Here is a 22352-nt window from a genome sequence, read left to right as displayed (position 1 = left end):
GGTAGTGAGAATACATGAGAAATATTGAGAATATTTGTAAATAATTATGAGGAGATATTGAAGTGAATTTATAAGTTCCATTGAGAGTATTTTGAGTTGTTTGGATGTATGAAGTATGTTGAGTTGTTAACTTTTAGATAGATAATTGAAAAATGTGTGAGTCCCATCAATGATTGATTTTTTTTAATGATGATTTTATTTATATATAATAATGATAAATATTATAATGATTTTATTTTTTTATTTATATTTAACAGTGATAAATATTATAGTAATTTTATTTTTTATTTATATTTAATAGTAATAAATATTATAGTAATTTTTTGAGAGACTTTGGTACGAAGATGGTTCATTGTGTTTGGCATGTAGAGTATTTTCATCCGTACGAAAACACTTGAAAAGTATTGAGATATCTTCGCTACCCAAACATTATACCGCAATAGCAAGCTCGAGTTTAATTTGACCAAGTCAAAGCCAGACATTTTATGTAAGAATAATTTTTTTCATAAATCATTATTCATTATTTCATACTTTACATTTTATAAAAAATATTTTACACTTTATAAAAAGAAAAAATTAAATTATCAGATATAAAATATAAAAATAAATAATGATTAATATATAATAAAATTATTTATGTAATTATCAGCTTAATTGTCCCATCACAATCGTGACTGTTTTGACACGGAATCCTACTAGTGGCAGTAAAAGCCGATGCATGAGGCCCATTTAGCATTCAAATGTCACATTGATTCGCCTTTTTTACCTTTGAATTATAAAAGGGATGACATCAAAAGGTCCTTTTGTCATTAAATAATAACACACGAAGACATAATAATTATTATTACAAATTAGAGGATGAGGTTACATTAGTGCCAATTATCGAGAAAGTAACAAGAAGAAAAAAGGCTCATTATCATATGGTTGGAGTTATTAAATATATAAAAAAGCAAAGATGCCACAAAAGTTTGGCCATAATCTAATTGCATGATCTATTTGGCCCTGTCCTTGATGACATCAAACCCCATCTCGGTTGGGTCTGTTGCTTGGACTTCATAGTGGATGCCTTCCAGCACTCTCCTCAGCCCATCTTTGGACGTTGCATACAGCATTTTTGCTCTTATTCTTGATGCTGTTGGTGACCTAAAAAAATCCCACCCAAAAAAAGTCATGATTCATTTAGCAACTTCGTCTAATGCAAATCGTTTCATTCAAATCCAGTGGTTGTAATATACTATTGCAGCCTTTTATATGTGCAAAAATGATAATAATGAAAAAAAATTAATAATTGGGTTCATTGTTATTTTCATTGATTCGGGACGAGAAATTTCAATTTAATTTTTTGTCCGAACTTTAAGGGTCTCAAGTAGAGATAGACATATATGAAAAGATTTAGAACATTATTGAGCATTGTACTACAACATTTACAGTCGCTTGTGTCGCTTTTTTGGACAACAGTAAATGCTCAATGGTTATTATAAGACTCACTTCATACATATGTATATATCTACACTTTATAGTACACAATAAAAGGCCGACTTTTCTAGTTTTTGCTTTTTTAACTTCTTTTGGTGGTTCCTTGAAAATACATAAAAATGGAAATAAAGAAAGGAGACATCTAATAAAAATAAAAAATACTATAGGCACAAAAGAATCTCACGCACTGATGTGGCACACTGACCCCTTCCTTTTTTTTTTTTTTTTCTTTCTTTCTCAATCACGGGGAGGGTGGAGATAGAGAGGGAAAGGGGGAGTAGGGGAGGATACGTGGCACACTCACATCAGTGTGTGGGATCCTTTATTTCTGTAGCAGCCTCCAATAAAAATTGTATTATAATTGACATATGCCAAAGGCCCAAGTACAATTCCTAGGATTCCACTAATTATCATATATATTTAGTAATCTCATAATTTTAAGTACAATGATTACAATAACCTACTAGTATGCTTAGCTGGTGGGTTGGTTGCACCATATATTTTGCTTACAAAAGTAGCAATCAAGATTCCATGCCGACGTTTCCATACTTACTCTATGTTTTCTTTATTTAAAAAAAAAAAATAGAGATACAGTAAACTTAGCTTAAATATGTATATATAACAATTAGTACTGTGATCTAGAGCATGATCATTATATAGAAAAATAAAAATCAGGAGACGGACCATGCTATGAAGAAGATCTTGCTCTTCCGGCAGTTATCAACCGTGACAAAGTCGAAATCAAACACGGCATATCGGCAATCATCGTCCGGCAAGGATGCAGCAAGCTCATCATAGCCTTCGCCAGGGCCGCCAACCTTGTCGACGGTGACCAGCCTTGATCCCTCATCGATCTTGAACACTATGAACCTATGCACCTTCTTCCATTTCATCTCCATGAACGACTTCTTGCACTCCTCAGTCACCCACATTCCAGTCGTCGCCTGCCATTATCATATACCCCAGCAACAACAAATTATCAGCTAAAACATATTCTCGTGAAAAACTTTTCATTGGCAAAAAGAATGAAAGAAAAAAGTGTAAACAAGAGATCATACCATCTTGAATGCCATCGCCATGGTGAATATTGTGGTTAAAGGTGGTCTGATGTTAAGGGTGCGGTACTCAAGTCTTCTTATATAAAGATTGGAACTTTGAAATGACATCGATATTCGTTTATATTACAAGTTTGACCATATACTAGATCTAAGGATATATGTGTATAGCTGATGTCAATGACTAAGTTGCCCTGGTTTCAGTAGATCATTTGGCTTGTCCTTGTAGTTTGCAGTGGATTTACCGAAGTGGGAAATGGAAACTTTAAATGAATTGGGTTAATGTATGTAGATTCCATTGTATTTATGATTGTCCATTTGAATTTAAATATCTTATAATTTTCTAAGTTTTATGATTGCCCATCTTTAAAAATTAAAATGGATATGATCGATGTGCATGCATGCCACGTCAAAAGTCTTTTAATGTAATAGGCATTATTGCTGCATAAAAAATTAGAGTATATTAATAAAATTTAGATACCATCATCTTTTTAAATAAGATGACATGCACCCTATATAAATCATATACGTTCGAGTTACCAACAAGTTAAAATATTGAAAGAAAGTGATGCAATTGACTAGCAATGAGATTCATGGCAAAAATACTACACACCAAGAGGACTGTTATCGCTGGTTTTGAACCATCTTTTAATGACTATAATAGTGAGAATGGGAAAGAAGCATTGTAAGGTGGGGAAAGAAAGTGATGGTATGCAGAAGAGTAGGAAGTAAAACAATGACACAAAGGAAGAAAAGAAAAATGGGCGCATCATTGATTCACCTCCTCGATCGAATAAACACCATTTTTGACGTGTATACAAGCTAAAATCTCATACGGTGGTCCCATCTCGGATCGCACACCCACATCTCTCCACTTCTATATCTTTGTGTTCCTCAAAAGTCTTTGCGTAAAAGCAAAGGAGAAAGGAGGATGTGGGAGTAAAAGATAAAAGAAAGGAAAAGCTTCTCGGTAAAAACGAGTCAATGAATGTGCCACCAATCACCCTTAGGCCCATTCAGGTTCTTTTGCCATCTTCGTTTATCTTTATTTCTTTTAATACCCAAGAATAATTTTCAGCACAGCAGATATAACTTTCTAGATTTCATTCTCCTATAAGGTTGAGATTTCCAACAAATTTGTCTGAGAAACTGTAGTAGATAGGGGTAACATCCCAACACTTATTCCATAAAATAATTAGCAGATAGCTAACCATCGTTGAAGATAAAGATGAGTGGTTGGACATGAGTGAGTAAGAGAGAGAGAGAGAGATCACAAACACTAAAATCCATCCTAATAGCAAGAAAGAGAACGTACATGGAGTGGCTTGCCCCTTGACAAAATGCTCAATTAGGCCCACACCTTGTTGGCATGGCTCATTTGTTTTTAAAATCGGAGTCTAGAATCCGCACAAAAACGGTGACTAGAAATTGTTGTCATGGATGATTTGTACATCTGCTCTGGGATCAACACCCAGAATCCCGCCGGTAGCTCCTAGCTTCTTTCTAATGGAATTACTCAAATTGGTGGTGCAGATTGATCCACATAAAGTTGAAAAGATGCATTTCTGAGTACCATGATTGATATTACATGATAGGCAAACTGGCCCGCCCTAATAGTTGAGTATTATTCGTTCCTACGGCATGGATGATTGAGATAATATGAATCTGATTGGCAGCAATATTCATCAAGCATCATTTTCTTTATTTTGGGGGCAAACTGGAATAGGTGATAAGCATCAAAATGTTCTTGGGGCAGTTTAGTCAACCAGATTTTAGAGTGGCAACTTAATCCGGGCCAAAAGATTAGGGGAAGATTGCACATTTGGAGTATCCTGCGAGCTTGATAGTAGATTGGATCAGCCGTTTATGATTAGCTGTATTAAGACGACAGCATCTCACATCGACAATAAGCCAAATATTTCTGTGGGTGCTTTACTGCATGGGATTCCTCTTGACTTCAGTCTTTGGTACCTCAAGTACGCAGTAGGCAGCACGAGTCACAGAGGACTGATCAGGGTTAACCGTTGTGCAACTATTGACTGGCAAACCAACACTAAACAGAGCCAAAACCTCGAAGCCGTGCCTTATCACAGGTTGGATTGTGAAATTAGTCTTAACACATAAGATAGTGGACCAACTAAAACCATTAATCCATGAATAAAAAAAACAACCATCATCCCTTATTGATATATATATATATATATTAAAATAAAAAAACCCATTTTTTTGTTGTTTTGGAGGGGAGAGAGAGAGAGAGAGAGAGAGAGAATCCGGAAAAGAATGCATGTAAGATAAACTATTAATGTTAAAAACAAACAAGGCATCGCTCACTCCTAAAACTTAGAATTCGGATCAGAGATTAATCTTGCCGTCACAGATTCAGCAGCAGTAGTGTAATAGCATCTTTACTTGTCCACGTTTGGTTGCTCATCTTCATTCTTCTTTTGTTGTGCCTAGTAACCACAACAATTAAAAATGAGTTGAAAAGAAAAACATAAAATTTATACAGTAAACACAGATGTTGACTCTTGGGGACATGAAAACAAAAACAGGTATATTTAGTCACCCATGCAGGTTTTATCGTGTAAAATTCTATAAACTCACCTCATACTTCCCAAAGATGCCAGCATTTCTCGTACTGAAGGATCATTGGGGTCAACTCCCAGAAGCTGTAAGAGAAATACTGTCAGAAAAATGGTAGCATATGCAGAACTGACTATTGTATAAGTTCATCGGCACAGGCTCAAGTAAAAATGCTGAAGAAGGGATAGATGACACAAAAGCCTAATCCTCCAACACCTTGCTTTCAGCAGACTCTGTCAATTTAGTCTTCACATTTTCCTGCAAGGACATTTCACGAGCTGCATGCAGCAAAATAAGGGGAATTGATCAGTTCATATGACTAGTTTAATAGTAAAAACTAAATTCATAACCGGTTCTCTGTCAAGGTTCAAAATCTAAAAAAGTCAAATGCCAAATCAACTGGATCAAAAAAGAAAACTAGCTTGACTAGTGTTCTTAGTCCTACACACCACCTTGCCATTTTGGTAAATATTAACGTCAACTTCACAGTTATTTAGGCCCGAGTTTAAGATGAAAACTACAACAGCAAGCAAGACCATTAATGCACCTCTTAATATTTGCAATCTCTTAATATTTGCAAGCATACAACCAGGAAAAAAGAAAAGAAAAAGAGAGTATTGCTTCATTTTTTGGGTGCAGCCAAGTGTCTTAGAATAGTATTTATATATAATTCTTAGAATGCAGCAATCCATGCAAGTCACAGATATAAAAGGAATATAAAAAAGTTATGTGATAGACAGTGGAAAATCACTTTTATGTCTGCACAGTCAATTGCATGTGTGCATAATGTAGAGTGCTTTACCAAAACAAGGGGAGCAAACTTGGAGTATCAACCAAAGTCTTCAAAGAACCAGAGGATGATATGGGCAAGTTCATTTCAAACTATTGAGAAAACACAGAAATGATTCTCCACATGTGAGAGATGAAAGAAAGAAAGAACGAAACCTCAATACACCACCCTAAATAAATGCAATTAAAACAATGGAACTTACCTAAGGCCATCTCCCGATCATCAGTTATTGCCTCTGTCATCTCAGCATCACCCATGGAGTGCCCAGATCCAGAGATATTCGGACATTGCAAGAGCCTGCTCTAGCAAGAGATTCTCATCATCCTATCACCATGTCATTTGTCAAAGCTAAGTCATATTAAACTATCTTTGTATTACCTGATGATCACAAAAAATGACATCCAAGCAAACAAGTCCATAGAACATGCATGTGTTCAGATGGAAGTTGAAAGTGATACCAACCATGCATCAGTAACTTTTCTTGGTTCACACAGACACACACAAATGCCAAAGGCAGAAGTTGAAATGAAGACACTGTCCATCTCATCAACAGTTTCCTTGTTTTCTTAGGGAGTGCAATGTTAACACATTCTGTCATGGTTGCATATTCTGCACTGGATGATGGTTCCTCTCCCTTTTCTATTCTAGAAGCTTCTTCAGTAGCTCTTTTTGCAGCATCTTCTTTCCTTGCACTCTCTCCTCTTCTAAATAAACTCTAAGGGCAAGAGCTAGCTCAGGATCTAGACTGGGATCAAAACCAAAATCAAAACTGGGAGCACCACCAGCTGCACCAAATCCCCCTGTTCCTTCCCCATCTCTGGTGAAAACAGGTGTACTGCCATCTAAGTCATACGTGAAACACTGAGCTTTGTTCTTTGAGTAATATTACCCAAATTAAGAACAACATGTGTGCAAAGGAAGAACAGAATCAGAAATTTATACCCTCATCCATACAATTTTCTGAAAATTAAAATTGGTGGAGTTATAAAGTCACACATTGGACTTGGCAACTGTGGGGCAGATTGTTCATTCTCCTACTACCCCTTTCTGCTCCCATTCTTTCTTCTTTGTTTCTTCCTTTCTGTTGATGCCATAGTTTCCAAAATGACTTTGCAAACTTTATTTATTTCGGTATGCATTGCCTTTGGCTTCTTAAAACATTTTCCTTTCTCAATATGTTTTTTTAATAATGTATTGTAATATTAAAATTTCAGTCCATAATTCTAGGTTATTCCAATCATGAGCTAAAAACTAAAATGTGATGCAAAAAGTTAAAACAAAACAAGATCACATCTAGAAAGCACATCAGAGAGGGCATTTGGACCAGAAGGAACATGAACTATATGACTGCTGTCATTATTGTTAACAGCAGCAAGAAGGGCCCCCAACTTCTCGGGCTTCTCATCATCCTCTTACCAAAGTCAATGATATCAAGAGCTACACTGTTCCTTTTCAATTTCTTTCCAATCATCTCCAACACTTTCTTGTCATATTTGAGTGGACTGAATATGGGTCAGAAAGGAAAAGGTTAAATTCATAAATAAGAATGAGCAAACACTCAAAGCTCCACTATTCACCTTCTAGCAAAAACGATAATCCTCTATTGTGTTTTGGCAATGCTTAAGAGCCAACTGAGCTACCAGGATTCCAGCAGCTATGTTTTTCTTACCCAACACCATTTCAGGACCTACACAAAAGAGAGTCAAAATTTATAAAAGATAGAATGATGCACTTCAACATGATAAAAGCAGCTGGAAGCCTTTCAATTGATTAATTTATCACCGCTTTTCGTTCACAATGTTCTGCAGAATCCAATATAAGCAAGGTTTGCTCCAAAAGAAAAAAGAGGGGAAATAAACAAGTATCTTCCGATAGGTCATCAAGTATCCGACACTGCAAGAACAAAAACTTTTCCCCATCTAATCTATAATGTCTGAAACCAGAGTCATAATTTAAAACTGAGTGTTCCCTTGCAAGTATTAAACATAGTAGCAAGCTATTGAATATCTTTAGAAACTGAACTTTGAACAGTTTATTACCTTCTAATACCAAAGGACAGATCTTCCACGCTCAATTTTATGATCTAACTATGAATAACCAGCACACATCAAAATTCCATGCTTGAAATCGGCCTCACACTCAACCAATAACTAGTCAGTTATGACAAACGTTTTTAAATGTAATTGTTCTTAATTTTACATCAACAGTCATCCCGATATTGTCCCATAATTTTTCATCACACAAGTTCTGCGATTATACGTCCCCAAAAAATTAGTCAAAAAATATCCTAGTCCAGATGAAAAAGCCAATCACAGAGCATATAGAAACAGCGACATGCACGCAAACAATACTAATTATTTATTACTCGCATTTAACGAGCCCAAAATCTAAATTTTTGACTCAACAGGCAAATCCCAGATAATGTCACGAACTTTGATCATGCTAAATTCCGTAACTAGTGTTTATCAGATTCTATTCCCGCCACAAAAAAATCTCATTATATTACCAAACCCCAAACGAAGAAAACCAATCACAGACTCATAGAGGACGTAGGAATAGAATACCATACATGCAAGCCAAAATCTTGCCAAGATCAGAGGTGGGAGTGGCCAATACACGAACCCCTATGACCGCCATTGTCAAAATCCCCACTGTATTTTCCGGATTAGACTAATCTACCCCGTCGCTTAAACTTTTAACACAAAAGTGATTTCACCCGATAAATCTACGTGCGCGTGGGACGGGGGGTTTTGCACCACAGATGAGATTAACAGCATCGGATTGGGCTTGGAAACCGGACGGAGAGTAATCGCCGTTCCGCATCCATTCTGAATTATCATGTATATCATTGTCACCTGCACGTGGACGGTACCTTCCGCCATCAAGGCAACTGTTCACCTTTTATGGGGCTCAAAAAGTCGCCTCAACAAGTTTAAGATTGTCGTTTTAACTAGAATTGGAAAATGATTTCTTGAAGGCCACCTCTCTGTCCCAGCGATGCGTAATCCGACTTAATAAATCTCCAAACAATCGTTTTCTCTTTTTTAACTTTCTTTAAGAACTATGGAGGTTTTCAATCAAGTATGGTTTATCATTTTGCTGACATATTACGCCGAAAAGCATATTTATTTACAGAAAATGATATAGCTTTCTCACTTGTTAAGCTAATACCCTTGTCCCAAGAAGTTCTTGCCATGGATAATTCATCGTATCGGAAGATTATTAGAACAAGAGTACAAATGTCTTATTCAGTCTCATTTTTAGATCTCATAGCCCCATGCTTATTAAACATGAAGCTTAGAGTGCTATCGTTAAAGAATCTGGGTGAAATGCGAATGTCATTGCCCAGCTCGAACACCTGTTTAAATAGGCACACATCCATGGATTTCACTGTGCAAGTTGTTACCTGAAAAAAAATTCACCTCTTTTATTGAAGAAATCTCAAAATCGTACAAGGTAACACTCGAGGGTATGGCACAATTTTGCCGACTGGCATGTTTAACTTAATTAATTACACAACAAATGACTGATCAAGCACGACAGGTAACCTAAATTCAAGCGGTCGTTTATACAACCGGAGTTGGGGCAAGTGATGGTCTATGGTTTCTACTAATGGGTAGTTGAACATAAACCTCGTGAACCTCCCGTTTACAAACATCTCCGCTGTCCCTGTCCATGGCATAACAAACATACACGGTATCAATCACATTCTCCAGCACATGAACAAAGAAGCTCAGCACCACAATTAGCAGCACCCATGCCAGAGCAGCCACATAATATGCTTCTGCCTCGAGATGGCTCACAGCCTTTAGTATAGCACAGACCTGCTTATGCACATCCATTAACCTCAAACATTAGAAGCAGAAAGGAGGGCAAAAAGTTTTAAGAAAAAAAAAAAAGGCTTCAAAGTTCGACCAAATGTTAAAGTGCAGTGAGTTACAAAGAATAACAAAGGGAAAAGAAACCATCCATGTTGGTCTAATGATACTGGAAGCATCTCAAATTACTAGGGTCAGATGTTGGCAACTCAACCTAGCCATATTTTGGTAAGGTAGAGTGGCAGTGTAACTGTTGTCTTTCTGATTATATTCTATGCATACTAGTTAAAAAGGTATGCTGATACAAAAGCCCTCTACTTTGAAATCCAACGTACAGTATAGGTAAATCACTAATCTCTACGCCAACAGTAGCCAGCAACCACCCCTCCCCCAGGTGTGGCCTGGTTTAATTCTATTTTTGTCAGTCTCGTCTTTTTTATGGGCCAGACACACATACACCAAAAGAGAAGGTTACACTTGAAATGATTATTGTCATCAAAGTGCTAAGGAGACATGAGTAAAAGAACCGGAGATATATGCAGGGTCACCTGGCCTGTTAAGATGCATCATGTGCAAAACAGAGATAGCTTCCTCATATTACCGAGATCCAGTTATAAAATACGAATAATAATAAAAAGTTAGAAGATCCACTTGAACCAGCAATTAATGGCAAGAGAAAAGATTAGGGAGTTTGTAAGACTACGTACCACAATTGCATATATTGCTGAGAGGACAAAAACAATTCCAGCCAATAGACGGGTGGAGATGGTCTCCACAAATACAGCCGACAGAAGGTTCCGTTTTAGAAGCTCATATGTCATTCTCGCAGATGTGCAGTAAGTTTCACCAGTTATTGCCACGAAATTGATAGTAAACTTGTTAAGAAAATCAACTGCTGACAGGAAAACATTGGCACAGCAACGTAGTATAAGGTTCACTATCCCTGGAACGTCTTCTTGTCTTGCAGTATCAACAGTAGCACGCACCACACGCACAACACCAATAAGTAGGCCAGATAAACATATTGTGCCCGAGGAGGGGCCGAATGCATTTCTGCAAATGTTTGCAACAAAAATATGAGAAAGGAAACCATATCACAGTCACTGTTGAGATTTCTCTGATTTGAAAAACATTCATCAAGGTCTAGTTAATTCTTTCTCCTTCACTTTTTTTTTTTGGCATCCTTTTTTAACTTTTCCTTGCACTAGCAGACCTGGAAACGTGCTGAAAGATTTGGTCATACAACTAGAAATGAGGAAAAACAAACGACATGAGAAGCAATGCCTGTTTTCAAAAAGTGATTACATAAACTTATTACCATATATGCAAGCATTTGATTGACCACATGATAAACGAAATGATTAATAAATGGAGATTGACTGAGTGATTGAACTAGAAGGGCATAGTCAAGACCAAAAAATCGCTGACTTAATCTGCAATAGACATAATGAAACTCCAAAATTCTTTTTTCTGATAAGTAATGAAATTCCAAAATTCTACATCTCAAAGGCCCGAGTTGGACATCTTAAAAATTAAAAGAATTAGGAAGCTATGTCTTCTATGAGGAAATGATCTCCATATGAAACTTGTTCCTAGCTCATCCATTTTTTAGATCACCACCACCACGCAGTATTTGTGTTTAGTGACACCATATTCTGAACTTCATCCCAATCTCCAACAACTAATCTTCTAATTTCATTCCCCCCTCAGGTACAATACAAATCTATAGACATAACCACACAATATCTCAGCGTATAGAAATGCAGTCACACCACAATAGACTAATTATAAGAAAAGAAATATTTCGGCCAAACAGAGAAAGATATAACAATGGAATTTCACCTCAAAGAACTTCTTATACTTCGCCTAGGTGTCTCATCCTCCTTGGAGAAATACCACTGTGAAACAGTCCCACTAATCACATAAACCTGCACTTCCACCATGACCGCCGCGGACCAGAACATCGCAAGTATTGCCAACGCATAGTACGCGGGCACCCACCCATCTTGCTTCCATACACAAGTGTACTCTCCACTGGTTTCCCTCGGCACAATCTTCCCATTCTGCCTCGCAAACACCAAGAACACCACAATCGGCACGTAATAGACCACTAACCCGAGTGTCAAACACGGTAGGACCCAAAACAAGCCCAAATTACTCCACAGCGCGTCCGAGGCAACCCCAATTATGCTCACGGTAAGCTCGATTCGGTGCCAGTGGACCACGAAGATCCAGACAATCACGCCTATGACCAGGAAGACGAAAACAAGGGCCAGAATCCGATAGGCCAAAGGGAAAGCGTCACTGCAAGAGGAGCTAACGGTGCAGGCGACGAACCAGTAGACGTTTAAGAAGATGGGGATGACAATAAAGAAAGGAAGGGACGCGTAGACGATTTGTTTGGTGTAATGTTTGAGTAACAGAAGCAAAAGCAAGCACATGGGTATGCTCAAAATGAAGGTAACCACGAGGGTCCATATCAAACTTTCCAATATACTGGAAGACAAAAATGAATAGAAGCGAACCCAATTGGCGTGTGTATCTGAGAGTGAGCTTTCGATACAAGAGGTGGAGTTGGAATCGTAAGAGAAGGAGGAGAGGTCGGAGTAGTAGGTGTTGCTGTGGAAAATGGAGAAGATGCCGAAGGCAAAGGTGGAGAGGGTGAAGAGGAGAAAGAGGAGGAGGAAAGGGAGGTCCTTGAAGGGCCTGGGCCCGTAGTTGTAGGAGATCTGAAGGAACTGTGTCGGGTCCGACTCCGGTTCTATTGGTTTGTCGTCGACTGGAGGAGGAGGAGGAGGAGAAGGAAAGGGGTGTTTGGAGAGGAGAGGCTGGGTGGGAGAGGAGGAAGAATCGCTGAGGGATATGGGTTTGTCGGGTTCCTCTACGCTACCCATTACACACAGATGATTATAGGAAGCAACGCTGCTGTGTGTTTGACCTATATATGCAATTGAGCAGGAAGAGAAGATGAAAGCTTAGTTGGGTTTGGCGCTTGATGCGTGCAACTGTACGGCATCGCAACAATGATTTCTGGATCAGATCAAAAAGCTCCAAGGCTTTGTTGATTTGGGGATTTTATGCCTATGAAAATCATTGTGTGGGTCTTAAAAGTCTATCCAATATTCAAAAGTTTATTCTCAGATTGATAGCGTGTCAAACAAAATATATATGCAAATCTGAATGATTCAAAATGCTGCACCAAAAACACCAAGTTATTAAGAAGAGGGTTCTTTTTATCAATAATAATCACTGTTTTTAGCAGTTTTGATGTGAGCTTTAGATCCAAAGGGAATCTGAGTTGGGATGTTGGGGCATCAATAACCGAGCTGCACCAATTTGATTGCTTAATTGTACCGTGTAGCCCAATAACAAAGGCTGTGTGTAAAATGCGCCTTAAGAGTATATGCTTAAACAAAAGGGCAAGTCAAAATCCCACTCAGACGCACATTCTAACCTCGTCATCATGACAGCTTTTTTAAAAAAAAAATAAAAACCAATCGCATGAACATGCAGATTGCGGTGGGGGCTTTTTGAATCACACATAATTATGTTTTGTTTTGGTTTGGTCTGTCGGCTTATACGAATGATAATTGTACAATCAACCTCCATTGTTTTTTCGATCCACCCATAAGTTTTACTCCATCTTTTTATTGCTATAGGAAGCTACACTTTTTTAATTTTTTTTAATAATTAAAAAAATAATTATTAGTGAATTTATATATTTTTTTGTTTTTTTAATAAATAAATAATTCACGATTACAAATATATTTTCTCTTTTATTTAAATTGGATAAACGACGGGAACAGAAACTAAAAAGGGAATTACCATGGATATAGTAATACTGGAAGAACTGGGTCGGGTTGGGTGATGGGTTATCCTAGAAAGATATGGATTTGTTGGATTGTGGTACCCATTACACACGCAGGAAAAAAAAATATTTACGATTATTCAGAGTCAACCCTTATCAGATCTTGATCATTGCTTCCATATAAAGTAGAGTTGTCAAGGTTCAATGATCCAATTATATTGCTAAAAAACTTGTACATAAACTGAACAGATAATAGCTCTACAGAATGTGGCCAGAGGGGAGGGAGAACCATTATATATTGCTAAAAAACTAAAACTTGTATATAAAATGATTATGCTCTCCAACTTGTTAAAAAAAATGGCTTTTTCTCAGGTTCGTTCTGTATTGCCTACTATCATCAAGGGATCATCTTTATATCTAATCCGTAGTGGTATTTTACAAATTGTATTCCTTGAAAGCTTGAGACCTTGCACAGTTCTTGGAGAGGAAACCTGCCCTCTTGTTCAAAAGCACTCATGGATGCCACCAAGGGGTAAGTTTCTCACCATGATGTTAGTTGTGAGATTGTAATACGATTCTCTCTTCTCTTTTCTATGTTTTTTTTACTCCTCTTCAAATATTCTTTTCAATAATGGCCGATGATAACAATTCAATCCCAATATAAATCTTCCATCCAAAGTTCCCATATTCCTTTACAATAGCACCAGGACAAACTTTGGTTGCAAGCTTGTGAAAGTTTTGAGTTAGGCTTGTCTTGTTTATCTTTTGTAGGCCTGAAGAGGTTGCGACTGTAGATGTGCATGCTGCCAAAGATCTTCTGGGTTCAGGTCACAGCTATTTAGATGTGAGGTGGGATTATCATCATCATTTTGACATCATAAGATGCAAAAATGGCATACAATGTTTGACAGGGATTTACGATAATAACGTGTCGAAGCATATTAATATAATTCTGACAGGACAGTGGAGGAGTTCAACAAGAGCCACATCTAAAAGGCACTGAATGTCCCTTACATGTTCATCACCCAACAAGGTAATACTGAATTTTGTTCATACAGTATTCATACCGTCCAGTACTTTTATATGCAGATCAAAATTATCGCCTCGACCTTAAAACATCATAGAAAGGCTACTTGACAAAATTTCCTGAACTTTAGCAGCTAGATTTTCTGCATACCATGATTAATAGACTATTTCTCCTCCCATATTTTTAATAACATTTGCTTGAGCTTCTTGGTGCTATGGATAAACAGGTAAGAGTTAAAAACCCCCACTTTCTCGCACAAGTAGAGGCCATTTGCCAGAAGGATGATCATTTAGTCGTGGTAACCTATTACTTGCTCCTTTTTTTCTTTCTTTGTTCGTTATTTTCCAAGCGGGTGGGATGTCGTATGATGTGTGATTCATGTGAATATGTTCATAGTTTAAATATGTTTTTTTTTTCTTTGGAAAAAAGTTATTTGCAAGTCTATTTATTGACACACTAACACACCGTTAATACAGAAGTCTGACATATCAATTAGAATATAAAAATATGTTTTGAGTTTTTTATAAATATTCTTGTTCTCACAGTAAATGATGTGTTTATACACCTACTTGTAAGTAGCATAATTATATATATATATATATATATACAAAATTAAAACCTAGACAATAGAATACGTGGCATTAATAGTCTAAGAGAATATCATCTCCACCCAAAAAATTCAGGACCTATCAATCATCGAACTATGGAAGTAATCCATGATCACTAAACCACCGGTACCTTAGAAACTTGTGTTTTCCGACCACCAAATAAAAGATGACAAGACAGAAAATAGAAGACCTGGTCGAGGGCTAATTAGGAGGGAACCTCAAGGAACACCGCCCATATAGATTTCTAACTAGTAGTTTTCTTAATGTTGTGAAGGGTTGCAATAGCGGAGGCAGATCACTGCGTGCTAGTGTTGATCTTCTTAAGGTGGTAAGTTTGTTTCATAGCTCTTTGGTGCTAAGATTATAGTTTTAAATTCTTGTGCAAGTGGCTAACTTTCAATCTTTGAAAGCCAAATAGGCTAGCTACTTAGTTATATTCTTTATGTTTATCATTTAAAGAAAAAACTGAATAAAAAGTTCGGCGGCTGCAGGGCTACGAGCATGTGACCAATATGGGAGGGGGTTATTCAGCATGGGTGGACAGTGGCCTTGCTGGCGGTGACAAACCAGCAGACGAGCTCAAAACGGCTTGCAAGTTCCGCCCTTGAAAGGCTTACCTGACCAAGTTTGATGGAGCTGGAAAGGGTGTGGGAAAACAAGAGAGGGAAAGAATGAAGTTGGGACGATTTAGAATGATTGTATAATTTGTATTGTATAATAAGATCCGGTTCCTGTCTTGGAGAATAAAGATTCCAAAATTTCCTTTCCTTGTGCTTCTCTTTCGTTGGCATGTAAAACTTTCTATATACAGTTGCTTTCAAACCAATTCAAAACAGCAGTGTGATGTACATGACAGAGTAAAATGGAAACAAGTTCAGTTCTTGATTCCTCTACAACAAGCATGCCCATGTTAACAAGAGTTGCCAAATACAATATTTTCCAAATGGACCTAAGGCTATCGGATCTGGGAGGACCAGGCAAATTTCATGGACATGTGTTACAAGGGGAAGAGAATGTGAATGATATATGTGAACCAAATTTGCAAACTTGAAACAGAAAAGCTCTCTTTTGTTCCTGAAGAGAGGGGACTTAACTTTCCTCATCCCACTTGCTCTTGGGTATCTCTCCAGACTCAGCAATTACAACCTTCTTTCTAGGCTTCCCACTGTAGGTTCCTGCCCCACCTTCAATTGCAAACACAATGTCCATGCCTTGAATAACCTTGCCAAAGACAACATGTTCCCCATCCAACCTGGATGCACATGTATAAAAGCACACATTATATGCATGAATCTGCTTTGGGCATGATATGCATTATCAGCCACAGACCCAGTGAGGAAAAAGATCTTTTAGATCTCTTTCCTTTTTTTTTAACTTCCCTGTTTGTTGCAACTCCCTAATATCTCTAGGATCTTAAGCTCTTTCTACTATTCCTCTCTAGATCGTATATATCTTATTTATATTCTAGAATATATTATATAAGTTGTTTTGCTGGAGTAGATATATTAAGAAGATTGTCTATCTAATATGAAGACTCACTTTTGGCAACCACAGCTGCCCCCAGTTTCATCAAACAACAAAACCCGCAGAAAGAATTAGATCTAGATGGTAATATAATATTATAATTAATCCAGAAAAAACAAAGTGAGTTTTGGATGGTCCTAGAAAATATATATGCATGACTATCAGGAAGGATTTAAAAAAAGCTGTTTCTGTAGCCAAAAACAGTTTAGGATTTTTATACATTTTTCTTAATATTCAACACTGCAAAACCTAGATAATAGCTTACCAGCTGGTTTTAACAGTAGTGATAAAAAATTGAGCGCCATTTGAATTAGGCCCGGAATTTACCATGGAAACAACGCCTGCAACAATAAACATCATTTCAGAGAAAGGATAGTAAGAACAAACCAGCCACAAGTCATACATAAACTATTACACAGCCCAACCACTAAAAGGTTTTGAAGTTAAAAACCTGCATGTGAATGTTTTATCTTGAAATTCTCATCTGCAAAGGTGACACCATATATAGATTCATACCCCCTACCATCACCATAAATGATATCCCCACCTTGAATCATGAACCCAGAGACTATACGATGAAATGGTGTTCCTTTGAAGTGGAGCTTCTTTCCACTGGCACCCTTACCTTTCTCCCCTACATTAAAGGTGAGCAAGTTAGTATAATCATAAACCAAGAATAACAGCAACCATCAGGTTAACTACCACATAACACAAGTAAGAATACCCCAAGTACCTGTGCACAAAGCCCTAAAGTTTTCTGCCAAAAAAAAGGCAAGAAATCGAGTATTAGGCAATTCAATTAACATGTCATAGCATGAAAAGGGTGAAAAAAAAAATACAATTTACGAATTGGCCACTAGTTGAGATGATTTAGGCAACTAAAATACAGGATGTACAAGATTAGACACAAGCTCGAGAACATACCAACAGTTTTTGGTACAACTTGGCCATATAATCCAATCACGATTCTACCTGTATTAATACATAAGTAGATTGGCAGTTGAACATAAAAAAGGCAAAAGAAAGATAAGACATTGGGGTATAATATAATTTCCAACACTGTATAGTTTAGGGTTTAAATGACAGATCTTTTCCATCTGATAGCTTATTATCAGAACCTGGATTGGTCCAGCAGCGTAAAAAGTTATCATATTTCCAAGCAAACTGGTTTAGATTTTACTGATAAAAGCAGCAAGTCCCAGTTTTGAAAGAACTGAGATTGTAAATGACTTCAGTATGCCCAAATGAAGCTGTGCACTGATATCCGTTAGGAATATTGCACATACCTAAGTCTTCAGTGGTCTCCAGACCACCAAATAAGATAGACCATGTCCTTGGAAGTACCATTTAGAAAGACTCTTAAGAATCACTCATAAGCCATCGGTATTTTGATTCAAACGCCAAATAAAGCACACACTATTGCCAATTGATCATTTGAAGACTCGAGGGGGAAAAAAAAAAGAAAAAGAAAATTTTGAGGAAAATTCATAAAAATGAAAAAAAAAAAAACCGATGAAGATTTTGTGCCACAGTATTATGGAAGACTCCAACGGAATGTTTTCATTATCACAATCATATGTACACAAAATTAACACAGGAATTTAAGGAGGAGTGACGACTTGGGATAGAACTTTATTAACAACATAATGCTATTGCTCCTTTACTTTCAGTTATGATGAAATAAGAAAGAAGGACGTATCCATCTGTGGATGTAGAATCAAGAGCAGCCAGGTCCTTGTTGCTACAGTTAAAATCACAGTTTTAATGTGAAAGCTGTACCTTGACGCTGTTTATCAATATTAACATCCAAGTAAACTCTGTGGGTAATTTCAGGCACCTCTTCTGCTTTCTCTTCAACCTACACATTAGAGGAAGCAATTTTATACATTTATTAATTTGCCATTAGACAACAATAATGGTACATAATAGTCACTCAAGGAATCCACATATCAAAAGGTAACTAAAGGCATAATAAAATAATGTCAAAAGTGTAGCAAAAATAATTTTTCTTATGCTCAAGTAGACAGGTAAAGTCGTTACTCATAGATGAGTTACCAGATGTGAAAAGTTTTTTTTTTTTCCAAAAGTGAGACTCCCGGGACCTCATCAGGAGGTAGTAGCTACAAAAATAGACCACGAAGTTACAATCTGTCCTTTTTTTACCGATCACCCTTAACCTCATTCCAGTCTCATGTACACGGATAAAACTAGAAACCATATTTCACAAATCCATATAACACTCTTTATAGAACAATATAACACCAAATCTTTGAAAAGAAAGTAGGTCCAACGGTTCTGATGAAAATTATTATCCTACCAGAATCCTCATTGAATGTCTCAGCAATGCATCTTCTCATGACACTAACCCAAACGAAATAGACGCGTTCTCGCCCAGCTTTCAAGTTGTAATGCCACAGAAACAATTCTTCCGTCCGTACATTTTTGTAAATTGTCAAGTTGAATCAGAAACTACTACTTGGCTCGTTTGGATAATAACATGAAATGAGATAGTTTTAAATAAATTAAATAAAATATTATTATAATATTAATATTTAATATTATTAATATTTAAAAATTTAAAAAAATTGAATTGTTTATTATATTTTATTTAAAAATTTGAGAATGTTGTAATGATGATATGAGATGAAATCATCTCTGTATCCAGACAAAGCTAATAATTTTTAGCAATTACCCCATACTTACCCTGAATCTTTCATGATTCAAGTATATTCTGTAAAATCATCATTTATCTCAAAAGTTTAAACTGATAGGAAGATGTCGATTTTATTATTTATATTATATTTTTAATAATCCCCTCCACATGTGGGTATTCTCTTCCTCAATGAGTAGGCTCAATACCCACACGTGGAATATTTAATTAAATGGATAGAGTATAGAATTAGGATTTGAACTTAAGACTTCTGCTCTGTAGAAACACTCATTTCTCTCTATAAAAGGCCTAATAGGATGAATTTGTTCCTAAACTGTGTGGGACTTCTCAACACGCCCCCTCACATGTGGACCGGTATTTCCTGTACCATCATCGTGAGTAGATCGCAGGAGCCCATCATCAATCAGCTTAAGTTTTTTAGACAAGTAGTGATTCTACATGGTATCAGAGCAAGTTAACTTATAACTGATGATGGGTCCCTGCGACCTACCCACGATGATGGTACCGAAAATACCGACCCACACGTGAGGGGGCATGTTGAAAAGTCTCATACAGTTTAGGAACAAATTCATCATGAACTTTATAAGAAGTTACCTCACTCTTCCTATTAGGCCTTTTATGGGGAGAAACGAGTATTTCTACATGCTCTAATACCATGTGAATCATCATTTATCTCAAAAGTTTAAATCGATAGAAATAGGTAAATTTTATTATTTGTAATATATTCTTAAGATATTCTACCCATTTTTACCGAATCTAAGCAATGTTGTGAATTTCGACCGTACTGGTGTACCGGCCAGTACGGCCGAAATTTTTCGTATCGGCCATCCAACCGGTACAGGTACTATATTTATTTCGTACCGGCCAAAATACCAGCCATACCGGCCGATATTTCGGCCAGTATTTTTTTTTTTTCATTTTTTCAAACTACAATCTTATTTTTTAACCTTCAATTCAGATTAGACTATTTATAATTTATATATATATTTATATATAATTTATTTATATATATACTATTATTTTAGAATATAATTTATTTATATATCGATTATCTCAAAATATTATTCCGAAACGCTATCTCGAAACGGTACCGGTATCGAAATATTTCATTTCAGTACCTTGACCGGTACGACATCCGGTACGGTATTCAAAACATTGAGTCTAAGTCTTGAAATTCTCTACCCCACACATTCTAACCAAAACGCCTTCGCATTACTTTCGACTTTCGAGTATATTCAAATGTTAAATGAAAAATGCAATCACATACGAGATTGCAACACTGAAAAAGTTTGGGTGCCTCCCACTCCTCCCCAAACCCATAACGGAAACCACTTCATCCATACATTCAGGTAAGATAAACCACAACCAAACAACAACCCATCATGACAAATCCAATCCCAGGTCAATTTCGCAACAGATACAGCTCAATACTCAATCCCACTCCCACAATCAGATCTACACAGACGAAACGAGATGAGTTGGTAAGCAAACAAGAACAAGCGTAGCGTACCTGCTTAATCTTGGTCTTGGTTTTGGTCTTGGGCTTCGAGAACGCAAAGATGAGCAAAACAAAAAGGACCAGGTAGAGGAGGAGGCACCGTGGCTGGACCAAAACGGATATCGTTCGACGCATCGTTTTGGCACTCCCTTTATCCTTCTCTCAGTGTGTCTCGGATCAACGACTACATCCACTGGTTTCGTGGTCCTCCATGTAGATAACACAGACACCACACACACACACTCTCTCTCTCTCTCACTCTCAACAAGGACCAAAATGCACCTATGTCGTTGCCATTCGGACGGAGTTGGTAAGGGAAAATTTTGTATTTTATTTGAGAATTTAAAATATGAGATATGTTATACGTCAGCTTACGCTCTCTATATATTATGGTTTCAAATTATTTTTTTTTCATTCATTACACTAAATGTGTTGAGGCTGGTGTAAATATTTTTCTTTAAAATATTATATTTTAATATTATTATTGTGTTCTGATTTGAAAAAATTAAATTAAGATTTAAAAAAATTAAATTATTTATTATATTTTATATAAAATTTTGAAAAATGTATAATAATAAGATGAGATGAAAATTTTGTATTTCATGCCACCCCAAACCTGCCATACTACAAATACCTTCGGGATTTTCGGCCCATTTTTTGTAGAAGACACCTTCCAGATTAATTTTATCTAATTAGACCATAATAATCGGATGAGTAATGCTATTTATCATCTCAATTTCCATCATTTTATGATGTGGTATTAGGTGATTAGAAATTATTTATTACATTTCACTTGTAAGCCTATCATTAATGACACATCATGAGATTATGAAAATTGGAATGATGAATAGATTTTTTCTAGTTTGATAATAGTAATGCTACATTTGTGAAGTACAAGTATCGTGCAGTCATTTTAAAAAATAGTAGGGTATATTATTAAAAAGTTAATTTTTTTTTCATGTGAGTTTTCACTTTTTTTAAATTAATTGCACGCCGCTTGCGCACTCATGACTGTAACTATCATTTCTCATAGATTTATTATATCATATAAAATTATATCAATTTGTGATTATATGATAAATAATTTTTTTTAACAAATATAATTCTTATTTACACTGATTTTTTTTTTTTAAAAAAAAATTCATATATAATTAATCATATCCATACGTGTTTCGGTGTTTGTGGCAACCAATTCTTATGATTTCTCGAGTACCATGGTAACTTTATTTCTGTAAATATTTCTTTTTTAAATAAAATGCTAGGTTTTTTCACATAAAGTATATTTTCGCAAACACAGCATTTGTCATCTTCATCTTTGATGTATTTAAAATGTTCAGAACCGCTTTGGAGTCATCAGTTTGTTATTAAGTGTTTAACAGCCCCCAAATGACAGGCCACCACGTTAGAAACTACACACAAATTAATCTAAGATCATCACATCTGATCAAGAATCCTGAAACACACATCGCTTTGGAGCCTTCAACCCTCATATCG

At 36.4% G+C, this 22352-nt stretch overlaps 6 protein-coding genes across 13 annotated transcripts; 1 reads left to right on the top strand and 5 right to left on the bottom strand.

Moving 5' to 3' along the window:
• Positions 1–785: 785 nt before the first annotated feature.
• Positions 786–2624, bottom strand: LOC108993345 (actin-depolymerizing factor 5-like). Its single transcript, XM_018968225.2, has 3 exons — positions 2535–2624; positions 2161–2420; positions 786–1143 (listed from the first exon to the last, which is right to left on the bottom strand). The coding sequence occupies exons 1-3, from the start codon at positions 2553–2555 to the stop codon at positions 993–995; spliced, it is 432 nt and encodes a 143-aa protein (XP_018823770.1). The 5' UTR covers positions 2556–2624; the 3' UTR covers positions 786–992.
• Positions 2625–4776: 2152 nt separating this feature from the next.
• Positions 4777–8786, bottom strand: LOC108993346 (26S proteasome non-ATPase regulatory subunit 4 homolog). Of its 7 annotated transcripts, XM_035684606.1 has the most exons (8): positions 8474–8786; positions 7482–7591; positions 7321–7406; positions 6283–6746; positions 6107–6201; positions 5331–5392; positions 5136–5200; positions 4777–4984 (listed from the first exon to the last, which is right to left on the bottom strand). In XM_035684606.1, exons 4-8 carry the CDS (start codon positions 6321–6323, stop codon positions 4903–4905), a joined length of 345 nt encoding a protein of 114 aa, XP_035540499.1. In that variant the 5' UTR covers positions 6324–6746; positions 7321–7406; positions 7482–7591; positions 8474–8786; the 3' UTR covers positions 4777–4902. The 7 variants fall into 7 exon arrangements, with proteins under 7 accessions (XP_035540499.1, XP_035540500.1, XP_018823772.1 ...); XM_035684607.1 differs by lacking the exon at positions 7321–7406; XM_018968227.2 differs by having other exon boundaries at positions 6107–6228; positions 6367–7406; positions 8474–8785.
• On the bottom strand, positions 6544–8541 carry LOC118344175 (26S proteasome non-ATPase regulatory subunit 4 homolog). The gene is made up of 4 exons (XM_035684160.1): positions 8469–8541; positions 7545–7591; positions 7209–7313; positions 6544–6777 (listed from the first exon to the last, which is right to left on the bottom strand). Exons 1-4 carry the CDS (start codon positions 8539–8541, stop codon positions 6544–6546), a joined length of 459 nt encoding a protein of 152 aa, XP_035540053.1.
• A 525-nt stretch (positions 8787–9311) lies between the features above and the next one.
• On the bottom strand, positions 9312–12836 carry LOC108993341 (CTL-like protein DDB_G0288717). The gene is made up of 3 exons (XM_018968219.2): positions 11565–12836; positions 10430–10775; positions 9312–9728 (listed from the first exon to the last, which is right to left on the bottom strand). The coding sequence occupies exons 1-3, from the start codon at positions 12614–12616 to the stop codon at positions 9471–9473; spliced, it is 1656 nt and encodes a 551-aa protein (XP_018823764.1). The 5' UTR covers positions 12617–12836; the 3' UTR covers positions 9312–9470.
• Positions 12837–13996: 1160 nt separating this feature from the next.
• Positions 13997–15881, top strand: LOC108993374 (protein HIGH ARSENIC CONTENT 1, mitochondrial). Its single transcript, XM_035684605.1, is given in 6 exon segments — positions 13997–14062; positions 14302–14379; positions 14490–14563; positions 14791–14855; positions 15440–15493; positions 15657–15881. Coding segments are annotated over 6 exon segments (405 nt in total). The 5' UTR covers positions 13997–14045; the 3' UTR covers positions 15774–15881.
• A 68-nt stretch (positions 15882–15949) lies between these two features.
• On the bottom strand, positions 15950–21173 carry LOC108993373 (peptidyl-prolyl cis-trans isomerase CYP21-1-like). 2 transcript variants are annotated; one of them, XM_018968260.2, is made up of 7 exons: positions 20871–21172; positions 18469–18547; positions 17614–17661; positions 17423–17446; positions 17141–17323; positions 16955–17030; positions 15950–16417 (listed from the first exon to the last, which is right to left on the bottom strand). In XM_018968260.2, the coding sequence occupies exons 1-7, from the start codon at positions 20991–20993 to the stop codon at positions 16255–16257; spliced, it is 696 nt and encodes a 231-aa protein (XP_018823805.1). In that variant the 5' UTR covers positions 20994–21172; the 3' UTR covers positions 15950–16254. The 2 variants fall into 2 exon arrangements, with proteins under 2 accessions (XP_018823805.1, XP_018823807.1); XM_018968262.2 differs by having other exon boundaries at positions 16024–16417; positions 17237–17323; positions 20871–21173.
• Between the last annotated feature and the right edge of the window lie 1179 nt (positions 21174–22352).

Source organism: Juglans regia, chromosome 13 (assembly GCF_001411555.2).
Source record: "Juglans regia cultivar Chandler chromosome 13, Walnut 2.0, whole genome shotgun sequence".
Lineage (NCBI taxonomy): Eukaryota > Viridiplantae > Streptophyta > Magnoliopsida > Fagales > Juglandaceae > Juglans > Juglans regia.
The sequence above is the reverse complement of the archived record's forward strand: the minus strand, read 5'-3'. Positions and strand labels throughout refer to the sequence as shown.